A 19,112-nucleotide genomic window follows, 5' to 3' on the forward strand; every position below is an offset into this window, starting at 1 on the left:
TAAGGGATGTTTAAGGCCCAAAACACAAGGTACAGTGATGTACTTTGCGCACTGAAATACAGTTGCCAAAAGTGGCAACAACGTCATAAGACTAAGAGAAACACAGTTTCTCAGTACTGACAGCCTGAAGGACAAGTCAGTTTCCCTATAACGATGAGCGAAGGTCCAGTGGAGTGCAGCTGAAGGCTGTGATTCACTGGCAGAGAGACAGGAGGCTGAAACAAAAGCAAAAAGTTGGGGGGTCCACAAATACAGAGGCAAAATAGCACACTCGCCCCTCCCAGACTAAGGACAGGGGAACTGAATCCACCCCTGGTTGAGTCTCATGTCCAGGTCGGTAAAACCTCTGGACAACCCATCAGCATTGCTATGTTGGACACCTATGCTCAATAGTGAAGTCAAAGCCCTGAAGGCTAATGGACCACTTGTGCAGCTTAGAATTATCTCCCTTCATTTTCATCAGCCGCTTTAAGAGTGTATGGTCAGTCTGCACAGTGAAGTGGGCCCCATAGAGGTAGGGCCTCAGCTTCCTTGGGGCCCACACAACAGAAAAACATTATTTTTCTATAGTACACCACCTGAGCTCTCTGTCCTTAAGCTGGCTGGCTGATTAATCCAATAGAGTGTTCCCTAGCTTTCTCATCTAACTGTGATATAACTGTGCCTATCCCAGTGTCAGAGGCATCTGTCTGCACAATAAAAGATTTCTGATAGTCAGGAGGCCTGAGAACAAGGGCCTGGCACAAGAGGTCCTTTAAGCCTTGAAAGGCCTTCTCACACTCCTCAGACCAAGAGACCTTCTTAGGTTTCTTTGGAGTAGTGAGGGAGGTCAGATGGTCAGCTGTTGCACCATAGTCTGTCATGAAATTCCAGTAGTACCCAGTAAGGCCCAGAGAAGCTCTCACTTGGCTTTGGGTTGTGGGAGTAGACCAGTCTTGTACTGCTTGTACTTTACTGGGAAGAGGCTGAATTCTACCTCGACCAACCTCATGCCCAAGGTAGACCACTGAACCCTGACCAATTTGACACTTGCTGGCCTTTATGGTCATGTGGGTCTTCTGAAGAGGCTGCAACAAAATCCCAAGGTGTTTTATGTTCTTCCCAAGTGGGGCTGAAGACTGCTATATCATCCATATATGCAATGCAGAATTCGTGCAACCCATTCAGAACATGGCTAACCAACCTTTGGAATGTGGCAGGTGCATTCTTCAAACCAAAAAGCATTACCCTGAACTGGTAATGCCCTTCTGGATTTGAAAATTCTGTCTTCTCCTTGGCACTTTCTGTCAGGGATGTTTGCCAATACCCTGCAGTGAGATCAAAGGTGCTGAGGTACTTTGCAGCACCTAGCTTGTCTACCAATTCGTCTGTTCTGGGTAGGGGATGAGTATCTGTCTTGATGACCGTATACAGAGTCCTGTAATCCACACAGAACCTTGATCGGAGGGACCTTTGTGATTTTTACTTTGACTTCTACATCTCACTGACTGCACCGACTATATATGGTGAGGCAGCAAACCAGCTACTGCTCGGAGGGGCTGGGACAGAGCTCCTCTTTCTTTTCTCTTGTTTTTGGCCAGGGGGCCAGGAGTGACCCCAGTGTGGACCAGCTTGGTGACAGTGGTGACATTGGTCACACTGTAGCTGCTTGTGCTTGGCCTTAACCCCCGATCTTGGTGCAAAACAGCAAAGCATTGAACAACTGCTGAGCAGACGGTGAACAGTTGGGGGAGGGGGTCACACTGAGCACGCTGAGCTCACTGAGCATATTGCACTTTATGTTGGTTGTCCTATAAGAATCCTGCTCCTTTTTTCAAGCATTCTGTCTGAGATTTTATTTTTTGTGCTTTTCGCAACCCTGCAACACCATTCCAATGCTAGGCACATGCTAGTTCTTTCTTCTCTTCCCACACCAAAGCCGGTGGTGGAAAGACATTGTTTTGAACAGTTTTTGTTGTTGTGTGTCGCATATGTCTCTAACGATTGCCAAAATAGTAAGTCATAATAGGCAGCACAAGGTACTGATGACTTTGTAGGCCTGAGGCATTACATCACTCACTAGGAAACAGTCATCATCATTTACATTATCTTAAATAGTTTGGTCCTAATAACAATCCGAGCCAACTCAAGTCAGTTTAACTGCTAAGCCCACAGCAAAGTTCACAGCCAAGTCAATTCCTAATATCACTGTTGGTGGGCTGGTGCTCAAACTAAGAAAGGAGAAAGTTATGGGCACATTTAAAAAAAATCAATCAAAGCCCAAATTGCTAAGGCCATCTAAATTGATGAAGCATCCACAAATCAGGGCAGTCCCTGCAAAAGTCAGCACTAATCAGACGATCATTGGGTGCTCATTTCCACTTAGTTCAGAGCATGTTTTGCCCAAATCTAAAGAGGCTCTGAGCAGGGCAGTGTCTACTCCGTTGCACCCAATATTGAGGAGGCCCCTTCACAGCCAGAAAGAAGTAATGATACCATTGTTTTCAGAAATAAACATCAGGGAAGGCAGTAATTTAAATCTGGACTGTGCTAATACCGGTGTATGTAGATCGGTGGCTGCAGAGGGCGAGGGCGTGGAGACAGCTATGGAGTTCATTCATGGAAACAGCAATTATCTACTATCAAGAGTCAAGCTTTAATAGCATAGCTGTCCAACCTTCTCATACCACACTCCTTGTGCCTCAAATGCCACGAGCATCTATTCTAGAAACGGAGAAGGTGGACAGGGATCAGCATCAGAATAACAACGCCAGCAGTGGTCAACTCATTCCCCCAAACCCACCCTGTACAGCAAATCTGACCTCAAATTTCACTGAGTCCTTTAGCTCTGTCAAAGAATTTCTGGCTCTTGTTGATTCTAAGCTTATGAAAGAGAGAAGTGGTATATACGAAGATGACATTCGTCCTAAGAACTCCATATTTAAACAAGATCCGATGATGAATAGGCTTGGCCACAGAATGGACGAGCTTCTAGATTCTTTTTCTCCGCAATTGGGAAATGCATTACTTCAACGGTGAGATGGTTACCTGAAAACTCAAATAACAGTTTTGACAGAAGCAAAACCATCAGTACAATCATCAAAACATGCAACTGTAAATGGTCTACTGCTGCCACAACAGTTAATGATTAATCAATCTGAAAGTTCTGATCATGATCAGTCTATGGATTTGGCTTTGGTAATAGAACTTTTGGCCCCTTCGGTAGGCCAGGATATAGATGAGTGGGAAATAGAACAAAATTAACTTATTTTCAATCTGATCAAGCTGCTCATAACCCAACCACCACAGGGATAGCACTAAGATCGGATGCAGTCAAAATCCAGCAATCCTCGAGAGGGCTAGCACACTTGCAGAGATGCTGCTGCAATTGTAACTGCATATCGTCTTCAAAATACACTGAGAGTAGTGCTGAGAGCTCTCTGGAACAGTTGACTGCAACAATATTTTCAAAAGAGATATTAGAGATTCTGAGAACTGTTTTTTCAAAGATGGATGCCCTAAGTAAAGATGTTCTACAAGCAGTGGGACTTATTATAGAGGAGAGCCTTCAAGATAAATTCTATTAGAGAAAACCTTAGAATAATCAATGATTTAGTAAATCTAGGCAGCCAAGGACAAAACCTCCCCTCATAGCTCCCCTCAAAGTAAGATCAGAGCCCATCACAAGGCGTCCAAATGCTCAAGTTGAAATTGTGCCATCATGTTCTGACAAAGAGAAAACGTCAGTACAAGAGAGATTATGCCCTCCATCCATGAGAACTGAGCACGAAGCATCAGCTACAGGACCTTCTGAGCACTCCGCTGACCTGATGGTCAACGGAAATATAAGGAACTTGCGAAATTTCTAGCCGCTGCAAGCATTCCAAGGCTCCTGCTACGTTAACACGATAATAAATCACTTGGAATCCAGACGGCCTCTGTAAGGGCCCTCTCAGATCTCAGATTTAAAACCTTATAATGGTAATCCAAATCAAAACTCCACTAACACAGCGTCTTGTCCTGCTAAGAAAGGAAAATTAGACCCTGGTACAAGTGCACAAGTGTACCACCTAGAAGGTTGGAGGAAAAATACCCTAATTTGCACCTTTAAGGGTTCTTTTCATGGACACAAGAACGCATACAGCAGAAGATTGAATAAGGTGTTAAGGGACAATGTGGGCATTATAGGGAACTCCCATAAGATGATACCTTTTACCTTTACTACAAATACAGTGTGACTGTATGTATTGTGTGGCTGTAGCATAAGAGCAACATTTGCAGATACAAGCATATGTAATATATTTTGGAACAAACGTGAAACCTTATCATTGCAAGGCATATACGTTTTTCTAGATAATGGTGCCCAACAATGCCACATTTGTGAACATTTGTATCTTCCTAAGCTTGCGCAAACAACCAAAGAGGGCAGTATGGCTAAAACCGACAGTCAGAAGGAACTTAAGAATCATCACGATCATTTGAATTGCCTACCGTCAGCTGAAATCATGGACATTGCCCCCTCAGCCCTGGAGAGTCCTGTGAAATTTAACGAGACCTGTTCTTTCTGCACAGGCAAAGGAAGCTAACCCCTGTAGCGGGAGGGGGTGGATTTATGAAAGTACTGTCATGGAATATTGCTGGTTTGAACTCTAAACTCAAGGACCCAGAATTTGTGGATCATATATCCAGCTTTAATGTTCTACTTTTTCAGGAGACCTGGTTCTTTAGAAAATATATCTCTTTCAAACTTCCTAGGGCTTTTTGTTCCGGCATCCTACAACAAAAAAGGGAGAAATAGTGGTGGGCTTGCAACATATGTGAACATTTCAACAAGTTCCAATTCTATTATAGATTTTTCTACCAGCTCGGTGTTCAGGGTTAATATTTTGATGAAAAACCCGAAACGTGCATTGTCCATGATACATTTCTATAATTCCTTGCCGTGTAGATCCTTGGGAACAGATCTAACATGCTTGTTGAATTGTTTGGATAACTTTGGGTCTGGTGATTAAGGCACTCCGTTTCCATTTGTTATAAAAGGAGGATATTTTAATGTGAGGCATGGTGACTGTCTAATAACGCAGAAAGCCAACAAAGAAGTAAATGCTACATTAAATATACCTGTACCAGTAATGCTTGATGGGAAACAAAACACATCAATCGCAAATCTGTTGAAACAGTTCACTGATCGCAATTTGTGCTCTGTAAATGGAAGGTTACCGGCGGACCGACCAGGGAGTTATACTTACAACTCTTCCAGGTACCGATCAACAATTGATAATTTCATGGCTCATGCACTCGATTGGCAGTATTTGCAGGACCTACAAATATATTACCGGGAGAGCGATCACGATCCCATTATCTTGTTGATTTATTATGGCAATACCATTAATATAAATAACACACATATTAATCTACGCACAGCGGATTGTGCCTTTACTGACAGTAAAAAGCATTTAAACTGGGCAGCAACGGATAGAGACTCTTGCTCTAATGATCAAGCACATCTTTATTTGGCTGTTGGTGCCATAAAATCATAAAACAATACATTTCATAAAACATAGCTTACAGTTCATAATCGCAATACAACTTCTCACATTTCATCAAACATCCAGAATATATACACAACAATATTAAAAGTCCCATGGTCAGACATTTAAAATATAATACAACTTGTGTTTGGCCATTGAGAAGAATAAAAGGAGCTATACAGGGGATCTTAAAATTCAACCCAGGACCATGTGACAGACCGTAAACATAGCGCCCCACTATTTAAGTCTTAATAACCAGGCTCGGTGTATGAATTTAGAAACAGCAAACACTGCAACCAGATCAGGTGTTCAGACAAAGTTCCATGGCTTCCTGGGGCTGTCCCACATTCCTAAGTTTAAAAAGGGGTAAGAAAGAAATTCAAGAGGAATGTACTTCAACTATTACAGAAAGAGACCAGATTAAAATCACCATTACAGGAGGGTCTAGGGTTCAAGTCCCTATTCGGGCGCCATCTTGAAAGGGGCCCCCAGGGGGCCCTGACGTCTATGGAAACAAGGCGAGTCACCACACACGATAGAGACGCCAGACACGAGGTTGTATTCCCAAAGCTAGGGTTTTATTGCAAAGCAAAAGTCTCAGTTGGCCAACTCGGTCTCGACGGCCCGCAATGTGTATCTCTAGACCTCGTGGGATGCAAGAGCGCAAATTACATACAACAGTTACATATATACAAAATGCATATCAAACAATCAGCTATGTCATGGTTAACACCCCTCTTCATTGGGTTTCTTTGAACTTGGTGTGACGATGGACATCTCCGGCCATTATGACACCTTCAAACATCTATTCTAGTAACAATTTGCAATTTGTGAGTGCGTAGGCATCTTTTGGTTATTGAATAGAACATGGCGCTTCTGTTCTTGGAAGCGAGCTACATGCAGAGGGGGTTACATTCCGGACCTTGCTATCTATCAGGTGCTATTCGCGTCCTGGGAGCCGACATGCTCTTAGCGGGCTCAGCAAAGGGGGGCTGTTAGAAAAGCATAATTCAAGCCTTTAGCGATATTATTCTAACATATTCTACCATATAACGAGACTGGCTGGCAGCTGTGAAATGATTAAATGCCCTGCGGCTCTGCTTCAAGGCTCCATTAAGGAGGGAGCCGGGCATTCTTCCTGCGCTGCCTATGTTTTTGTTTCAGCAAAACTCTTGTTATCCTCTGGGCCCTGTGGCCTTGTCCTTTTCACATACAGACAGCATTGTTCCTCAGTCAAGCAGTGTAAGCGAAAAATATACTGCGAAGCGATAGGAACAGAAAGCAATGAGCAATGGTTAGAAAACAAAATGGCGATTCTTGTTACATCAAAATGGCTGTTCATTAGAACACTCGAAAACCTGTATTCTGTCGTATCGTGCATGAGACGGTTGGCCCACGGCCACCAAAATACGTTTGCGGTCTCAAATTAGATTTCTAGACTGACAGGACCACACAGCCATCTTCTTCTCTCTATTGACAACAAATCCTCCTCAATGACTGACTAACCCTAGACTGTCCACCTGCTTTCTGTTGTGGAACAAGGTCATAGTAAACCTGGACTTAACAGACTCCCTGCTTGCCTCCCTACCTAATCTTTCTCTCAAGGGAGGCTTGCCCTCTATCAGCCATTTCAACCAATGGCTCTCCAGTGCCCTGAGCCTCTCACCCCGTTCAGATCCTCCTCCCAGAGAAAAGGCCCTTCCCCTAGATGATTCACCCCTTCTCTCAAATCCCTTTGGAACGCAGACAGTGGGACGACCCATCCCCCAGAATAGAGCCACATACGCCTGCTAGATCATAGCCTACAAGGCAGAAATCCGATAGGCCAAAGAAATCATTCTACTGGAACTGAAACGCCAGTAACACCAGCAAGAAACTCCACAAAATAATCTCAGAATTCAAGGCCCCTTCCTGCACCTTCGCCAAATTCCTCACTTTCCTGCAACTTTGCCCTCTTGCCCACTCCCAAGCACTCTCCGACGCCCTCTCAGACCACTTCCACAACATATAAGTGGAAAGAAAACACACCATCAAGGATAAACTAGCAGAGTTCCGATTGCCTGCACCCTCGTCCGAAACCCCAGGGACCCCCCCTCCACCCACCGTTTCTACTCCTTGTTCTCTCCCACCTTGCACCCTGAATTCCAGAAACTACTTGCTTGCAGCCATCCGTCGAGATCCCTGGGAGATCCTTGTCTTCCAGCTCTCCTAAAAAACATTCTTTCCTCAAACGGTGTTGGCAGCATTGCAAGATCGATCATTAACTCTTCACTCACATCAGGCATATTTCCAGCACCTTTCAAGACATCCATCATCAAACCCCTGCTAAAAAAACGCCTTTGACACCCTCTTACCGGCAATTTACAGACCGATCTCTAACAACCGCTTCATTGCCAAACGAAGTGACCGAACAGCCTATGCCCAGGTGCGTCTTCACCGAATACAACCTCCTCTCAAACCTGTCCCGTCCAGCTTCAGACCCCTACGAGGAACTGAATTATCCCTAATCTCCATTTGCGATAACCTAAAATGAACCGCAGACTCAGAAGATTTATCCCCCTCGACCTCTCTGCGGCCTTTGACACCATCGACCACTGCACACTCACGGACAGACTCCTCTTGCTCAGCATCCGGTATACAGAATGAATGTGGTTATCCTCCTTCCTTTCCAACTGACTGTTAAGATGGATTTCTGAACTCTGTCCTGGAGGGGCAAAGGTTCAGAAGGCAAGCCTAGTTTCTTGGAACAGGGTAACCTCTGGACAAGCCAGACCAATCAAGGTAGCGATCGCGGCGGTCAAGACTAGGTCTCAAGAGGGGTGAGGGTGACTGAAAGCCCGCAATGAGCACACAGAGCAAGGACGCTTACAAATTACTCCAAGCAGGTGTTATATTAAAAATATAGACACATTTATTACAAGGCCTTTGTAATATTGACCATAGCAAAGAATCACGATAAAACTCAAGTAAACCAACACATCACAATCAAATACAATATATATACAATTACCGCCGGGTCTAACGAGTTAGAAGTACTAAATATGCAGACCACCTAGATGGGGAGGAAAACAGGCAGTGCAAGTAATCGTTTAGACCCAGTTCACCTTCAGAGGCCACCTAACTAGAAGTCCGAGCCCTACGAAGAGTGGAGCCTTGTGCTCAAAAGTACCTGCACACGCTGGTGCTGACGGGCCAAGGGGAGTCTCTTCAAGGAAGTCAGGCAGTTCAGAGTGGTGAACAAAGGAGGGCGAACAGACCTCTGCTACTCAAGTGCGGCCTCCACTTGCGGGCAGAAGCAGAGCGCGAGTGCGAAAAAGGTGTGCTGTTTAACACAGCGAGGAAAAGCTACGGGCTACTGCAGGAGGGCGACCAGTTCCTAGCGTTGCTACTCAGCGATCCCCGATGCAGGCGGACCCATGCTTCTCCGCGTCAGTTTCAGTGCTGGCAGGTTCAGATGCGAGCCGGGGATGTCTCGGCATTGTGTAGATTCCGCAGCAGCAGAAGTTAGAGTTGAGGATGTCCCAAACGCAGTGAACCCGCACAGATTGTTACCACAGCAGGGAAACAAAGCGGCTGTGTGTATTCCAGCCCAATCTACACTTCTCACTTCAGACCTGGGAATGGCAAGTGTACGAATCGTGTGAGAGTGTCAAGGACTCGGAATACAGCAGCAACCTGATGGCGGTTACAGAGCAAGACTCCTGGGTAAGCTGGTCAGTCCACTGGATGGCCCAGAGACGCTTCCGAAGGCTTACGTGCAGGAGATGATGAAGATGCCGAGAATAGTTGTTCCCACTATTCCAAAGGGTCGAAGTACCAGTATAGGCCTTCTCGTTCGATCAGAGGCAGAATGGTTTCACAGAGCGACAGCAGTGCAGAGGAGCAGTCCTTCAGCGGGTCACCAGCGATTCCTCGGTTCAGCCTCGTGGTTGCAGGATACTTGGCTCCTGTATCCGTCGTTCGTGAGAACTCAGGAGATCGACATGGTAGTGGCGTTTCCAGCCTCCTCTTATCCAGAATTCCCTTCGCGCCAAAACGGGGAGGACCCAACGGGAGATCTGCTCACAAAACACTCACACCATACGTGGACCTATCACGGACGATGGTGGTCCCAGGCATTCAAGACACACTAGACTGACTCTCTGGCACCTAGGATGTGTATTGGGACCAGACATCCCAGCCCACATCCTGGAGGCACACACAAGGCCTATAGAAGCCCGTGAAAGCATCTGTGTTTCGCGGGAAAGTACATGCCCAAATAAGGAAGGCCTCGGGTCGGCTCGACCTGGGGAAGGTGAAGGGGGCAGTACGGTCAGCGGGCAGGACAAAGAGCCTCGTGGTCTGGCCATTTTGGGAGCCAGGCCACCATTTTGGGCTAAGCGCGAGAAACGTGCTTAAACAGCCAAAAGGAGCTCAAAACACAAAGAAACGATTGCTGCCACCAGTCCCGTCCGTGATTCACTTGCACCGTTCGTTAACAATCCAAAGAGAGTGTCTAGGGCCTGTAGAGTGACTAGAGACCCAAGAGAGCAGTAACTTAGCTTACAGTGCCCTCTTGTGTCATGTTGCGCGAAAGCTGCAACATGATAAAAGAACTACGGAAAACAACGTTTCCCGGTACTGACTGTCTTAAGGGCATGTCAGTTTCCCCGTAAGAATGGAGCGAAAGCCCAGAGGAGTGCGGCGGAAGGCTGTGCTTCTCTGGCAAAGTCTAGATCAGGGTGAAAACAACAGCAACAAGTTTAGGGGTTGCCACATGGAAGGAAAATTACCTACAGTTATGAAATCGTTCCTAACACTCGCCCCTCCCAGACTATGGACAGGGGGAACTAATCCACCCCTGGATGAGTCTCTTGTTCAGGTCGGTTAAACATTCTGGACAACCAATCAGCATTGCTATGTTGGACACCTGGCCTATGCTCAATAGTAAAGTCAAAGCCTTGTAGACTTATGGACCACCTAAGCAACTTTGGATTCTCTCCCTTCATGTTCATCAGCCACTTTAAGGGCTTATGCTCAGTTTGCACAGTGAAGTGGGTCCCATAGAGGTAGGGCCTCAGCTTGCGTAGTGCCCACACAACAGAGAAGCATTCTTTCTCTATTGTGGACGATCTGAGCTCTCTGTCCTTAAGATGGCGACTAATGAAACCAATAGGGTGTTCCTTACCCTTCTCATCTACTTGCGATAGTACAGCTCCTATCCCAGTGTCAGAGGCGTCTGTTTGCACAATAAAAAGTCTTTGATAACCAGGGGCCCTGAGGACAGGGGCCTGGCACAAGGATTCTTTTAAGCCGTTGAAGGCCTTCTCACACTCGTCGGTCCAAGTTACCTTCTTGGGTTTCTTCGGAGTGGTGAGGGCAGTCAGAGGGGCAGCTATGGTGCCATAGTCTGCCATGAAGTTGCGGTAATACCCTGTGAGTCCTAAGAAGGCTCACACTTGGGTCTGTGTAGTGGGGGTAGACCAGTCTTATACTGCTTGTACTTTACTGGGAAGAGGCTGTATCCTCTCTCCACCTACTTCATGTCCAAGGTAAACCACTGAGCCTTGTCCAATCTGGCATTTACTAGCCTTTATGGTCAAGTGTGCTTTCTGAAGAGCCTGTAGCACAATCCCGAGGTGTTTCACATGGTCTTCCCAGGTGGCACTGAAAACTGCTATATCATCCAGATATGCAAGACAGAATTCATCCAACCCATTCAACACATGATTCACAAGCCTCTGGAAAGTGGCAGGTGCATTCTTCAATCCGAACGGCATTACCCTGAATTGGTAAAGACCCTCTGGAGTAGAAAACGCTGTCTTCTCCTTGACATGTTCTGCTAAGGCTATTTGCCAATAGCCCGCATTGAGGTCAAACGTGCTGAGGTACTTGGAGGCACCCAAGGTATCCACCAGCTCATCTGTTTGAGGCAAGGGGTGTGCATCTGTCTTGGTGACAGCATTCAGAGCCCTGTAATCCACGCAGAGCCTCAATTCAGAAGCGCCTGCTTTTGGAACCAAAACCACAGGGCTGGACCAAGGACTACTAGAGGGTTCAATCACCCAAAGATCTAACATTTTGTTGACCTCTGTCTTAATGTAAGACCGTACTTTGTCTGACATCCTGTATCCTCTACTTTTGGTAGGAACGCTGTCTCGTGTGTCTATGTTATGTTTGCACCAAGGTGTCAAACCAGGGGATTGCGAAAACAGGGGGGAAAAGTGCCTAAGCAAACTTTTCACCTCAGCCTGCTGATCAGAAGTCAGGTGAGGGGCCACTCGGACACCCTCAAAGGAGCCATGTGAAGGACTGCTTTGGAATAGGTCAGGAAGAGGTTCAGATTCCTCTTCCTCAACATCTGAAGCCAATAACAGTGCTGCGATTTCAACTCTTGGGATGAAAGCCTTCAGCCTATTTACATGGAACACTTTTGGAGCCTGTCCAGGCCTTCTAAGGTCCACTAAATAGTTAACCTCACCCAGGGGCTCCACCACTGTGTAAGGGCCTGACCATTTGTCCTGTAAAGCTCTAGGCCTTCTGGGATTCATGATCAGGACTTGCTGACCAGGTGTAAAGTTGATGAGGGAAGCTTTCTAGTCGTACCAATGTTTCACCAGCGCTTGTCCTGCCTTCAACTTGTCACTAGCCAAGCCCATCAGAAGTACCATCCATTTTCTGAGCCCCAGCACATAGTCGACTACGTTGGTAGTAACAGGGGGAGTGGGCATCTCCCATCCCTCCTTGACTATGGCTAAGGGTCCCCGCACAGGGTGATCAAACAGAAGTTCGAAGGGGCTGAAGCGAACACCCTCTTGTGGTACCTCTCGGTAGACAAACAGTAAGCATGGTAAAAGAAGACCCCATTTTCTTCTCTGAGGTTCTTCCAGAGCCCCAAACATGCTCTTTAACGTTCTGTTGAAACGTTCCACCAGACCATTGGTCTGGGGGTGGTATGCAGAAGAGAACTTGTAGGTGACCCCACATTCTTTCCACATAGCCTGCATATACTTTGACATAAAGTTGCTGCCTCTGTCAGACACCACTTCTTTAGGGAAGCCAACCCTAGTAAAGATGCCAAGTAACGCTTTTGCAACTGACTTGGCAGTTACAGTTTTCAATGGGATGGCCTCACGATATCTGGTAGCATAGTCGGCTAGAACCAGGATAAACCTATTGCCTGAGGATGTTTGCGGGTCGAGGGGACCAACGATGTCGATCCCTACCCTTTCGAATGGCATTCCCACAACTGGGAGTGGTACCAATGGAGCTTGGATTGTTGAGCCACTCTTACCGGATAACTGGCAGGAGGCACAACTCCTACAGCAACTTTCTACTTGCACCCCCATCTTGGGCCAGTAGAAGTGCATGGATAACCTTTGCTTGGTCCTCTTAATACCAAGGTGACCAGCAAGGGGTACTTCATGCACCAGCTGCAGGAGGAAGGGTCTTACAGCAAGGGGAACCACCAACCTCCTATGGTCTCCTTCTGTATACTCTGTGGGCTCACTATACAGGAGTCCACCTTCCCAATAAATCCGATGCTTCCCAGGAGGTTCACCCTCAAGCTGGGAGCAGGCCTGCCTCCTTAGGCCTTCCAGAGATGGGCACTCACGTTGGCCTTTACTGAATTCTTCCCTGTCAGGACCACCTTCTACTAACAAGTCTTTTAGTTCAGGATGGTCATTGGGGTTAAATACTTCAGGTATCGCCACCTCCTCGTCAGGCCCGGGCGATTGACCAACTTCCTCCACCGCAGTGGTAGGTGAGTTCGGGGGAATATTTTCTTTCCCTCGTTTTGATTTTCTGACTCCATTAGCCTTGGGTTTCCCCTTTGGCTGGGGCAGCGTATTGATCTTGGCCAATGCTGCCCGTGTTTGAGACTGTGTGCAGGGTCTGTCAGCAGTGTCTCCTACGAGCCCTAAAGCTCTGAGATCGTTGCCCAACAAGACCTTTCCTGGGATGTTTCTTTGAATGCTCACTGGGATCCTGACTGCTGTACCATTTAAAGTAAGATTTACAGGTATTACTGGAAACATGCGAGGTGGGCCGTCAACCAACTTAGTGGGCATCAGAGTAGCTCTGGCAACTTCCTCTGAGTCTACCAAGGTAGAATCCACTACAGTTCGACTGCACCCACTATCCCTAAGAGCTGGAGTATCTACTCCATTGATCAGCACACTGTCTTTAAAGTAGTGTTTGGTATTGTCTGGAATCCTAGCATAAGCCTCTGCGACTTTAGGCTCCCAGGAACCCAGGGAAACTAAAACTACCTCAGCTTCTATCCCACTGGGGAAGGAGTCTGAGGAGAAGGATGTTCCTGTAATCTCTTCTTCCTCGTAGGAAGAGAAGGCCAGATTAGCGGAGTGGACCCCCAAAGGTTTAACCTTACACCGGGGATCCCCCTTCATGTGGTCAGTTGCTCCACAAGCAAAACAAGATCCATTGGGTCTGTTTACATAGGGAGGCTTATTGTAACCAGAGTACTGTTTCGGAGGCTGACCTCCACTACCCTGTGAGTTCTCTTGTGTCTTACCCTTATTTTTCTTTTTGTGGCCCTTTTGAGAAGAAGATTTATCAGATTCTCCACCCTCCTTATCTTTGGACTTTTTCCCTTCCTCCTGCTTACCAGGATGAGTTTTGTCCTTATGGGATACTCGATGTGACACCCATAAATCTGCTGCAATGGCAAGCTTCTTAGGATCTATCTCCTTTGAATCTGCCAAATGCTGCTTAAGCTCCGGGGAAGAAGATGCAAAAATATGTTCCAGCATGACAAGACTTATCATGCCTTCAAAGGTAGAAACCTTATAACCTTCGACCCAGCCAGTCAAGTTTTTTAAGGATTTGGTTACATAAGATACCCAAGTACCACCTTCTTTTTTCTTATACTCTCAGAATCATTTTAAATATTGGGCAGGAGTTTTTCCAAACTTTAAAATGAGAGTTTGCTTCAACATTGCAAAATCCGCTCGCTCAGCCTTCGACATTTCCATAATGACACTGCAGCCAGAATGGGGCAGTCTGCTGAGTAACCAGGCAATCTTATCAGCATTGTCAACTTGTTGAACGTCACATGCATACTCAAACGTATTCAGCCAGTCCATAATGTCATTCTTTTCCTCATACACACTGAGCAGATCTTTTGGAAACCGTGGATATGAGGAGGCCCCAGACCCATGTCCAGGACCCTTGGATCCATTTACAACCTGAAGCTTGGCCAGTTCCAACTGGTGATCCCTGTCTTTCTGTTTTTCTGCCTGTTCGATTTTTATCTTGGCCGTACTGAAATCAAGCTCCTTCTGCCTAAACAGCAGCATTGCTTCTTCAATTCAAGCATGGCCTCCCCATCGACACTGGCAGAGGAAACATTAGACATCTCATCCTCCCTGTCCTCGTGGTCGCGGTGGACCAGTGCAGCGGCAGAACCGTCGGTTCTGCCAGTGAGAGCAGCCCCACCTCCTTCTGCACTGTCCTCGGATGTTATAGCGTCAAGCTGAGCTTCTTGCCACGCCACGATTCTTTGGATCATATCCAACTTGGTGCCTTGAGAGGAGACACCTCTCTCCGCACACATCTTTTTCAATGTTTCGGATTTAGAAGCATTTAAAGTTAACAAGGTATTTGTTTCCATACTGTTAGATAGGACTATGACCTTTTTAAAAGTTATACTACGACAATTCACTACGTGTTCTGGTAGGAATAACTTGAAATGCCTTCGCTCGTGCGCAACATTGGATACCTTCAGTCGTATCCCACCGTGGTACACCAATTTGTTAAGATGGATTTCTGAACTCTGTCCTGGAGGGGCAAAGGTTCAGAAGGCCAGCCTAGTTTCTTGGAACAGGGTAACCTCTGGACAAGCCAGACCAATCAAGGTAGCGATCGCAGCGGTCAAGACTAGGTCTCAAGAGGGGTGAGGGTGACTGAAAGCCTGCAATGAGCACACAGAGCAAGGACGCTTACAAATAACTCCAAGCAGGTGTTATATTAAAAATATAGACACATTTATTACAAGGCCTTTGTAATATTGACCATAGCAAAGAATAACGATAAAACTCAAGTAAATCAACACATCACAATCAAATACAATATATATACAATTACCGCCGGGTCTAACGAGTTAGAAGCACGAAATATGCAGACCACCTAGATGGGGAGGAAAACAGGCAGTGCAAGTAATCGTTTAGACCCAGTTCGCCTTCAGAGGCCACCTAACTAGAAGGAAGTCCGAGCCCTACGAAGAGTGGAGCCTTGTGCTCAAAAGTACCTGCACACGCTGGTGCCGATGGGCCAAGGGGAGTCTCTTCAAGGAAGTCAGGCAGTTCAGAGTGGTGAACAAAGGAGGGCGAACAGATCTCCGCTACTCAAGCGCGGCCTCCACTTGCGGGCAGAAGCAGAGCGCGAGTGCGAAAAAGGTGTGCTGTTTAACACAGCGAGGAAAAGTTACGGGCCACTGCAGGAGGGCGACCAGTTCTTAGCGTTGCTACTCACCTATCCCCGATGCAGGCGGACCCAGGCTTCTCCGCGTCAGTTTCAGTGCTGGCAGGTTCAGATGCGAGCCGGGGATGTCTCGGCGTCGTGTAGACTCTGCGGCAGCAGAAGTTAGAGTTGAGGATGTCCCAAACGCAGTGAACCCGCACAGATTGTTACCAAAGCAGGGCAACAAAGCGGCTGTGTGTATTTCAGCCCAATGTACACTTCTCACTTCAGACCAGGGAATGCCAAGTGTACGAATCATGTGAGAGTGTCAAGGACTCGGAATACAGCAGCAACCTGACGGCGGTTACAGAGCAAGACTCCTGGGTAAGCTGGTCAGTCCACTGGATGGCCCAGAGACGCTTCCGAAGGCTTACGTGCAGGAGATGATGAAGATGCCGAGAATAGTTGTTCCCACTATTCCAAAGGGTCGAAGTACCAGTACAGGCCTTCTCGTTCGATCAGAGGCAGAATGGTTTCACAGAGCGACAGCAGTGAGGAGGAGCAGTCCTTCAGCGGGTCACCAGCGATTCCTTGGTTCAGCCTCGTGGTTGCAGGATACTTGGCTCCTGTATCCGTCATTCGTGAGAACTCAGGAGATCGACATGGTAATGGTGTTTCCAGCCTCCTCTTATCCAGAGTTCCCTTCGCGCCAAAACGGGGAGCACCCAATGGGAGATCTGCTCACAAAACACTCACACCATACGTGGACCTATCACGGACCACGGTGGTCCCAGGCATTCAAGACACACTAGACTCTCTGGCACCCAGGATGTGTATTGGGACCAGACATCCCAGCCCACATCCTGGAGGGACACACAAGGCCTGTAGAAGCCTGCGAAAGCATCTGTGTTTCGCGGGAAAGTACATGCCCAAATAAGGAAGGCCCCGGGTCGGCTTGACCTGGGGAAGGTGAAGGGGGCAAGACGGTCAGCGGGCCGGACAAAGAGCCTCGTGGTCTGGCCATTTTGGGAGCCAGGCCACCATTTTGGGCTAAGTGTGAGAAACGTGCTTAAACAGCCAAAAGGAGCTCAAAACACAAAGAAACGATCGCTGCCACCAGTCCGTCCGTGATTCACTTGCACCGTTCGTTAACAATCCAAAGAGAGTGTCTAGGGCCTGTAGAGTGACTAGAGACCCAAGAGAGCAGTAACTTAGCTTACAGTGCCCTCTTGTGTCATGTTGCGCGAAAGCTGCAACATGATAAAAGAACTACGGAAAACAAAGTTTCCCGGTACTGACTGTCTTAAGGGCATGTCAGTTTCCCCGTAAGAATGGAGAGAAAGCCCAGAGGAGTGCGGCGGAAGGCTGCGCTTCTCTGGCAAAGTCTAGATCAGGGTGAAAACAACAGCAAAAAGTTTAGGGGTTGCCACATGGAAGGAAAATTACCTACAATTATGAAATCTTTCCTAACACTGACCACAAATCACTCACCTCCTTTCCCCTCGACCCACCTCCTGTCGTGAGCTCCCCAAGGCACCTCCCTATTCCCCATCTCTTTAACCTCTACCTGGGCCCCTTCCCTGCCCTTAACCGCTCACACAGCCTAACTTGCTACAACTACACAGATGACAACTAGATCATCTTCAAGATCCCTAAATCCTCGTCCGTCCCACCCCCCCATGCCTGACTTTGCCTCATGCCTATCAGCAATCGACCACTGTATGACGGCTAACCACCGGAAACCCCAGAAAAACAAAATCATGATCTTTGGGAAACTGCCCTTTTCTGCCAAACCCACGTTGTGGCAATCCTCCCTAGGCCCTCCTCCCAGTACATTCAATTCAGTAAAGAACCTGGGATGTACCATGGACGCAGATCTGACACTTTCACACCACATAACACTGTGTCTAAATTGTGCTATCTACACCTTTGCATTCTCCAATGCATCTTCCCTTACATCTCCTACCCTTGCAGAGTCACAGCAATCACAACTATCAACCTCTCCTGCCTAGACTACGCTAACTCCCTATACCTGGGTGCCCCTGCTTCTCAACTCAGAAAGCTCCAAAGAGTCCAAAACACTGCTGCTACTCTCCTCCTAAACCTCGGTGCCAGAAAGCACATCACGCCCACCCTCTGTATCCTCCACTGGCTCCCTGTAGGATGACGGTCCACTTTCAGAGTTATGTGCATCACCTACCGTGCTCTGCACAGGTTTAGCCCAGAATAACTTCAACACAAGCTCACCCCGTATATACGCAACAGGAACCTGAGATCAGGCCACCACACTCCTCCTTCTCACCCCCACCGTCAAATTGATCAGAATAGTGGGGATCCTCCTTTCTGTCCAAATTCCCACAATATGGAACGTGATTCCCCTCAGCATCTGCCCCTTAGAGGATCACCTTACCTTCCGGAAAGCCCTCAAGATCTGGCTCTTCCCCCAGCGTCCTAATAAACCCTTTCTGTCACTTGTGCCTTTTTAAACCCCTGTCAAATAGGCTGTGTCAGCAAGTGTGAACCCTCAAGTAAAGTCCTTAGCAATGCAGAGAAAGGACCTCAGCAGAATGCAGGACAGGAACAAACGAAACAAGAAACCTTACAGGACATTCTGGTAAGTATCAAACTGCATGTAAATGGAGGATAGCTGATATTCATATATTTTTTCAATATGTGTTTTTATGATCTTTTAATTTCGATCACATATCTGTTCAGTCCGATAAAGCCTCCTTGGACCTGGTTTGTAGTGTAGAAAGCCACACACTCAAATATATTCCTTCCCACTTCTGTCTGTATGAACATATTTTCCCAATTGACTGTTTTGAAGTTAATGGCCCAAAATGAGCAAGGACAGAAAACTTATGTTAAGAAGGATTTCTAAACTCTGACCTGGAGGGGCAGAGGTTCAGAAGGCCAGCCTAGTTTCTTGGAACAGGGTAACCTCTGGACAAGCCAGACCAATCAGGGTAGCTATGGCAGGCGGTCAAGACTAAGTCTCAAGAGGGGTGTGGGTGACTGAAAGACCTCAATGAGCACACAAAGCAAGGACACTTATGAATTACTCCAGACAGGTGTTATATTAAAAATATAGACACATTTATTACAAGGCCTTTGAACAGACCATAGCAAAGAATCACAGTACCACTAAAGTAAACCAATACATCACAATCAATACAATATATATACAAGACCGATGGGATC

General features: G+C 47.0%; 1 protein-coding gene across 9 annotated transcripts in view; it reads right to left on the reverse strand.

Moving 5' to 3' along the window:
• The window catches only part of BDKRB2 (bradykinin receptor B2), a 594,686-nt gene that overhangs the window by 178,338 nt on the left and 397,236 nt on the right, over positions 1 to 19,112 (reverse strand). For 2 of the 9 annotated variants that reach the window (XM_069637694.1, XM_069637693.1), the window contains exon 3: positions 5,229 to 5,300. The exons of the other annotated variants lie outside the window; for them this stretch is intronic. In XM_069637694.1, the coding sequence (XP_069493795.1) occupies positions 5,229 to 5,266 (38 nt within the window). In that variant the 5' untranslated portion in view covers positions 5,267 to 5,300. The remainder of the gene's footprint in view (positions 1 to 5,228; positions 5,301 to 19,112) is intronic. 9 annotated transcript variants of the gene reach the window in all.

The sequence above is a fragment of the Ambystoma mexicanum genome, chromosome 14 (assembly GCF_040938575.1).
Source record: "Ambystoma mexicanum isolate Mex_15411 chromosome 14, UKY_AmexF1_1, whole genome shotgun sequence".
Lineage (NCBI taxonomy): Eukaryota > Metazoa > Chordata > Amphibia > Caudata > Ambystomatidae > Ambystoma > Ambystoma mexicanum.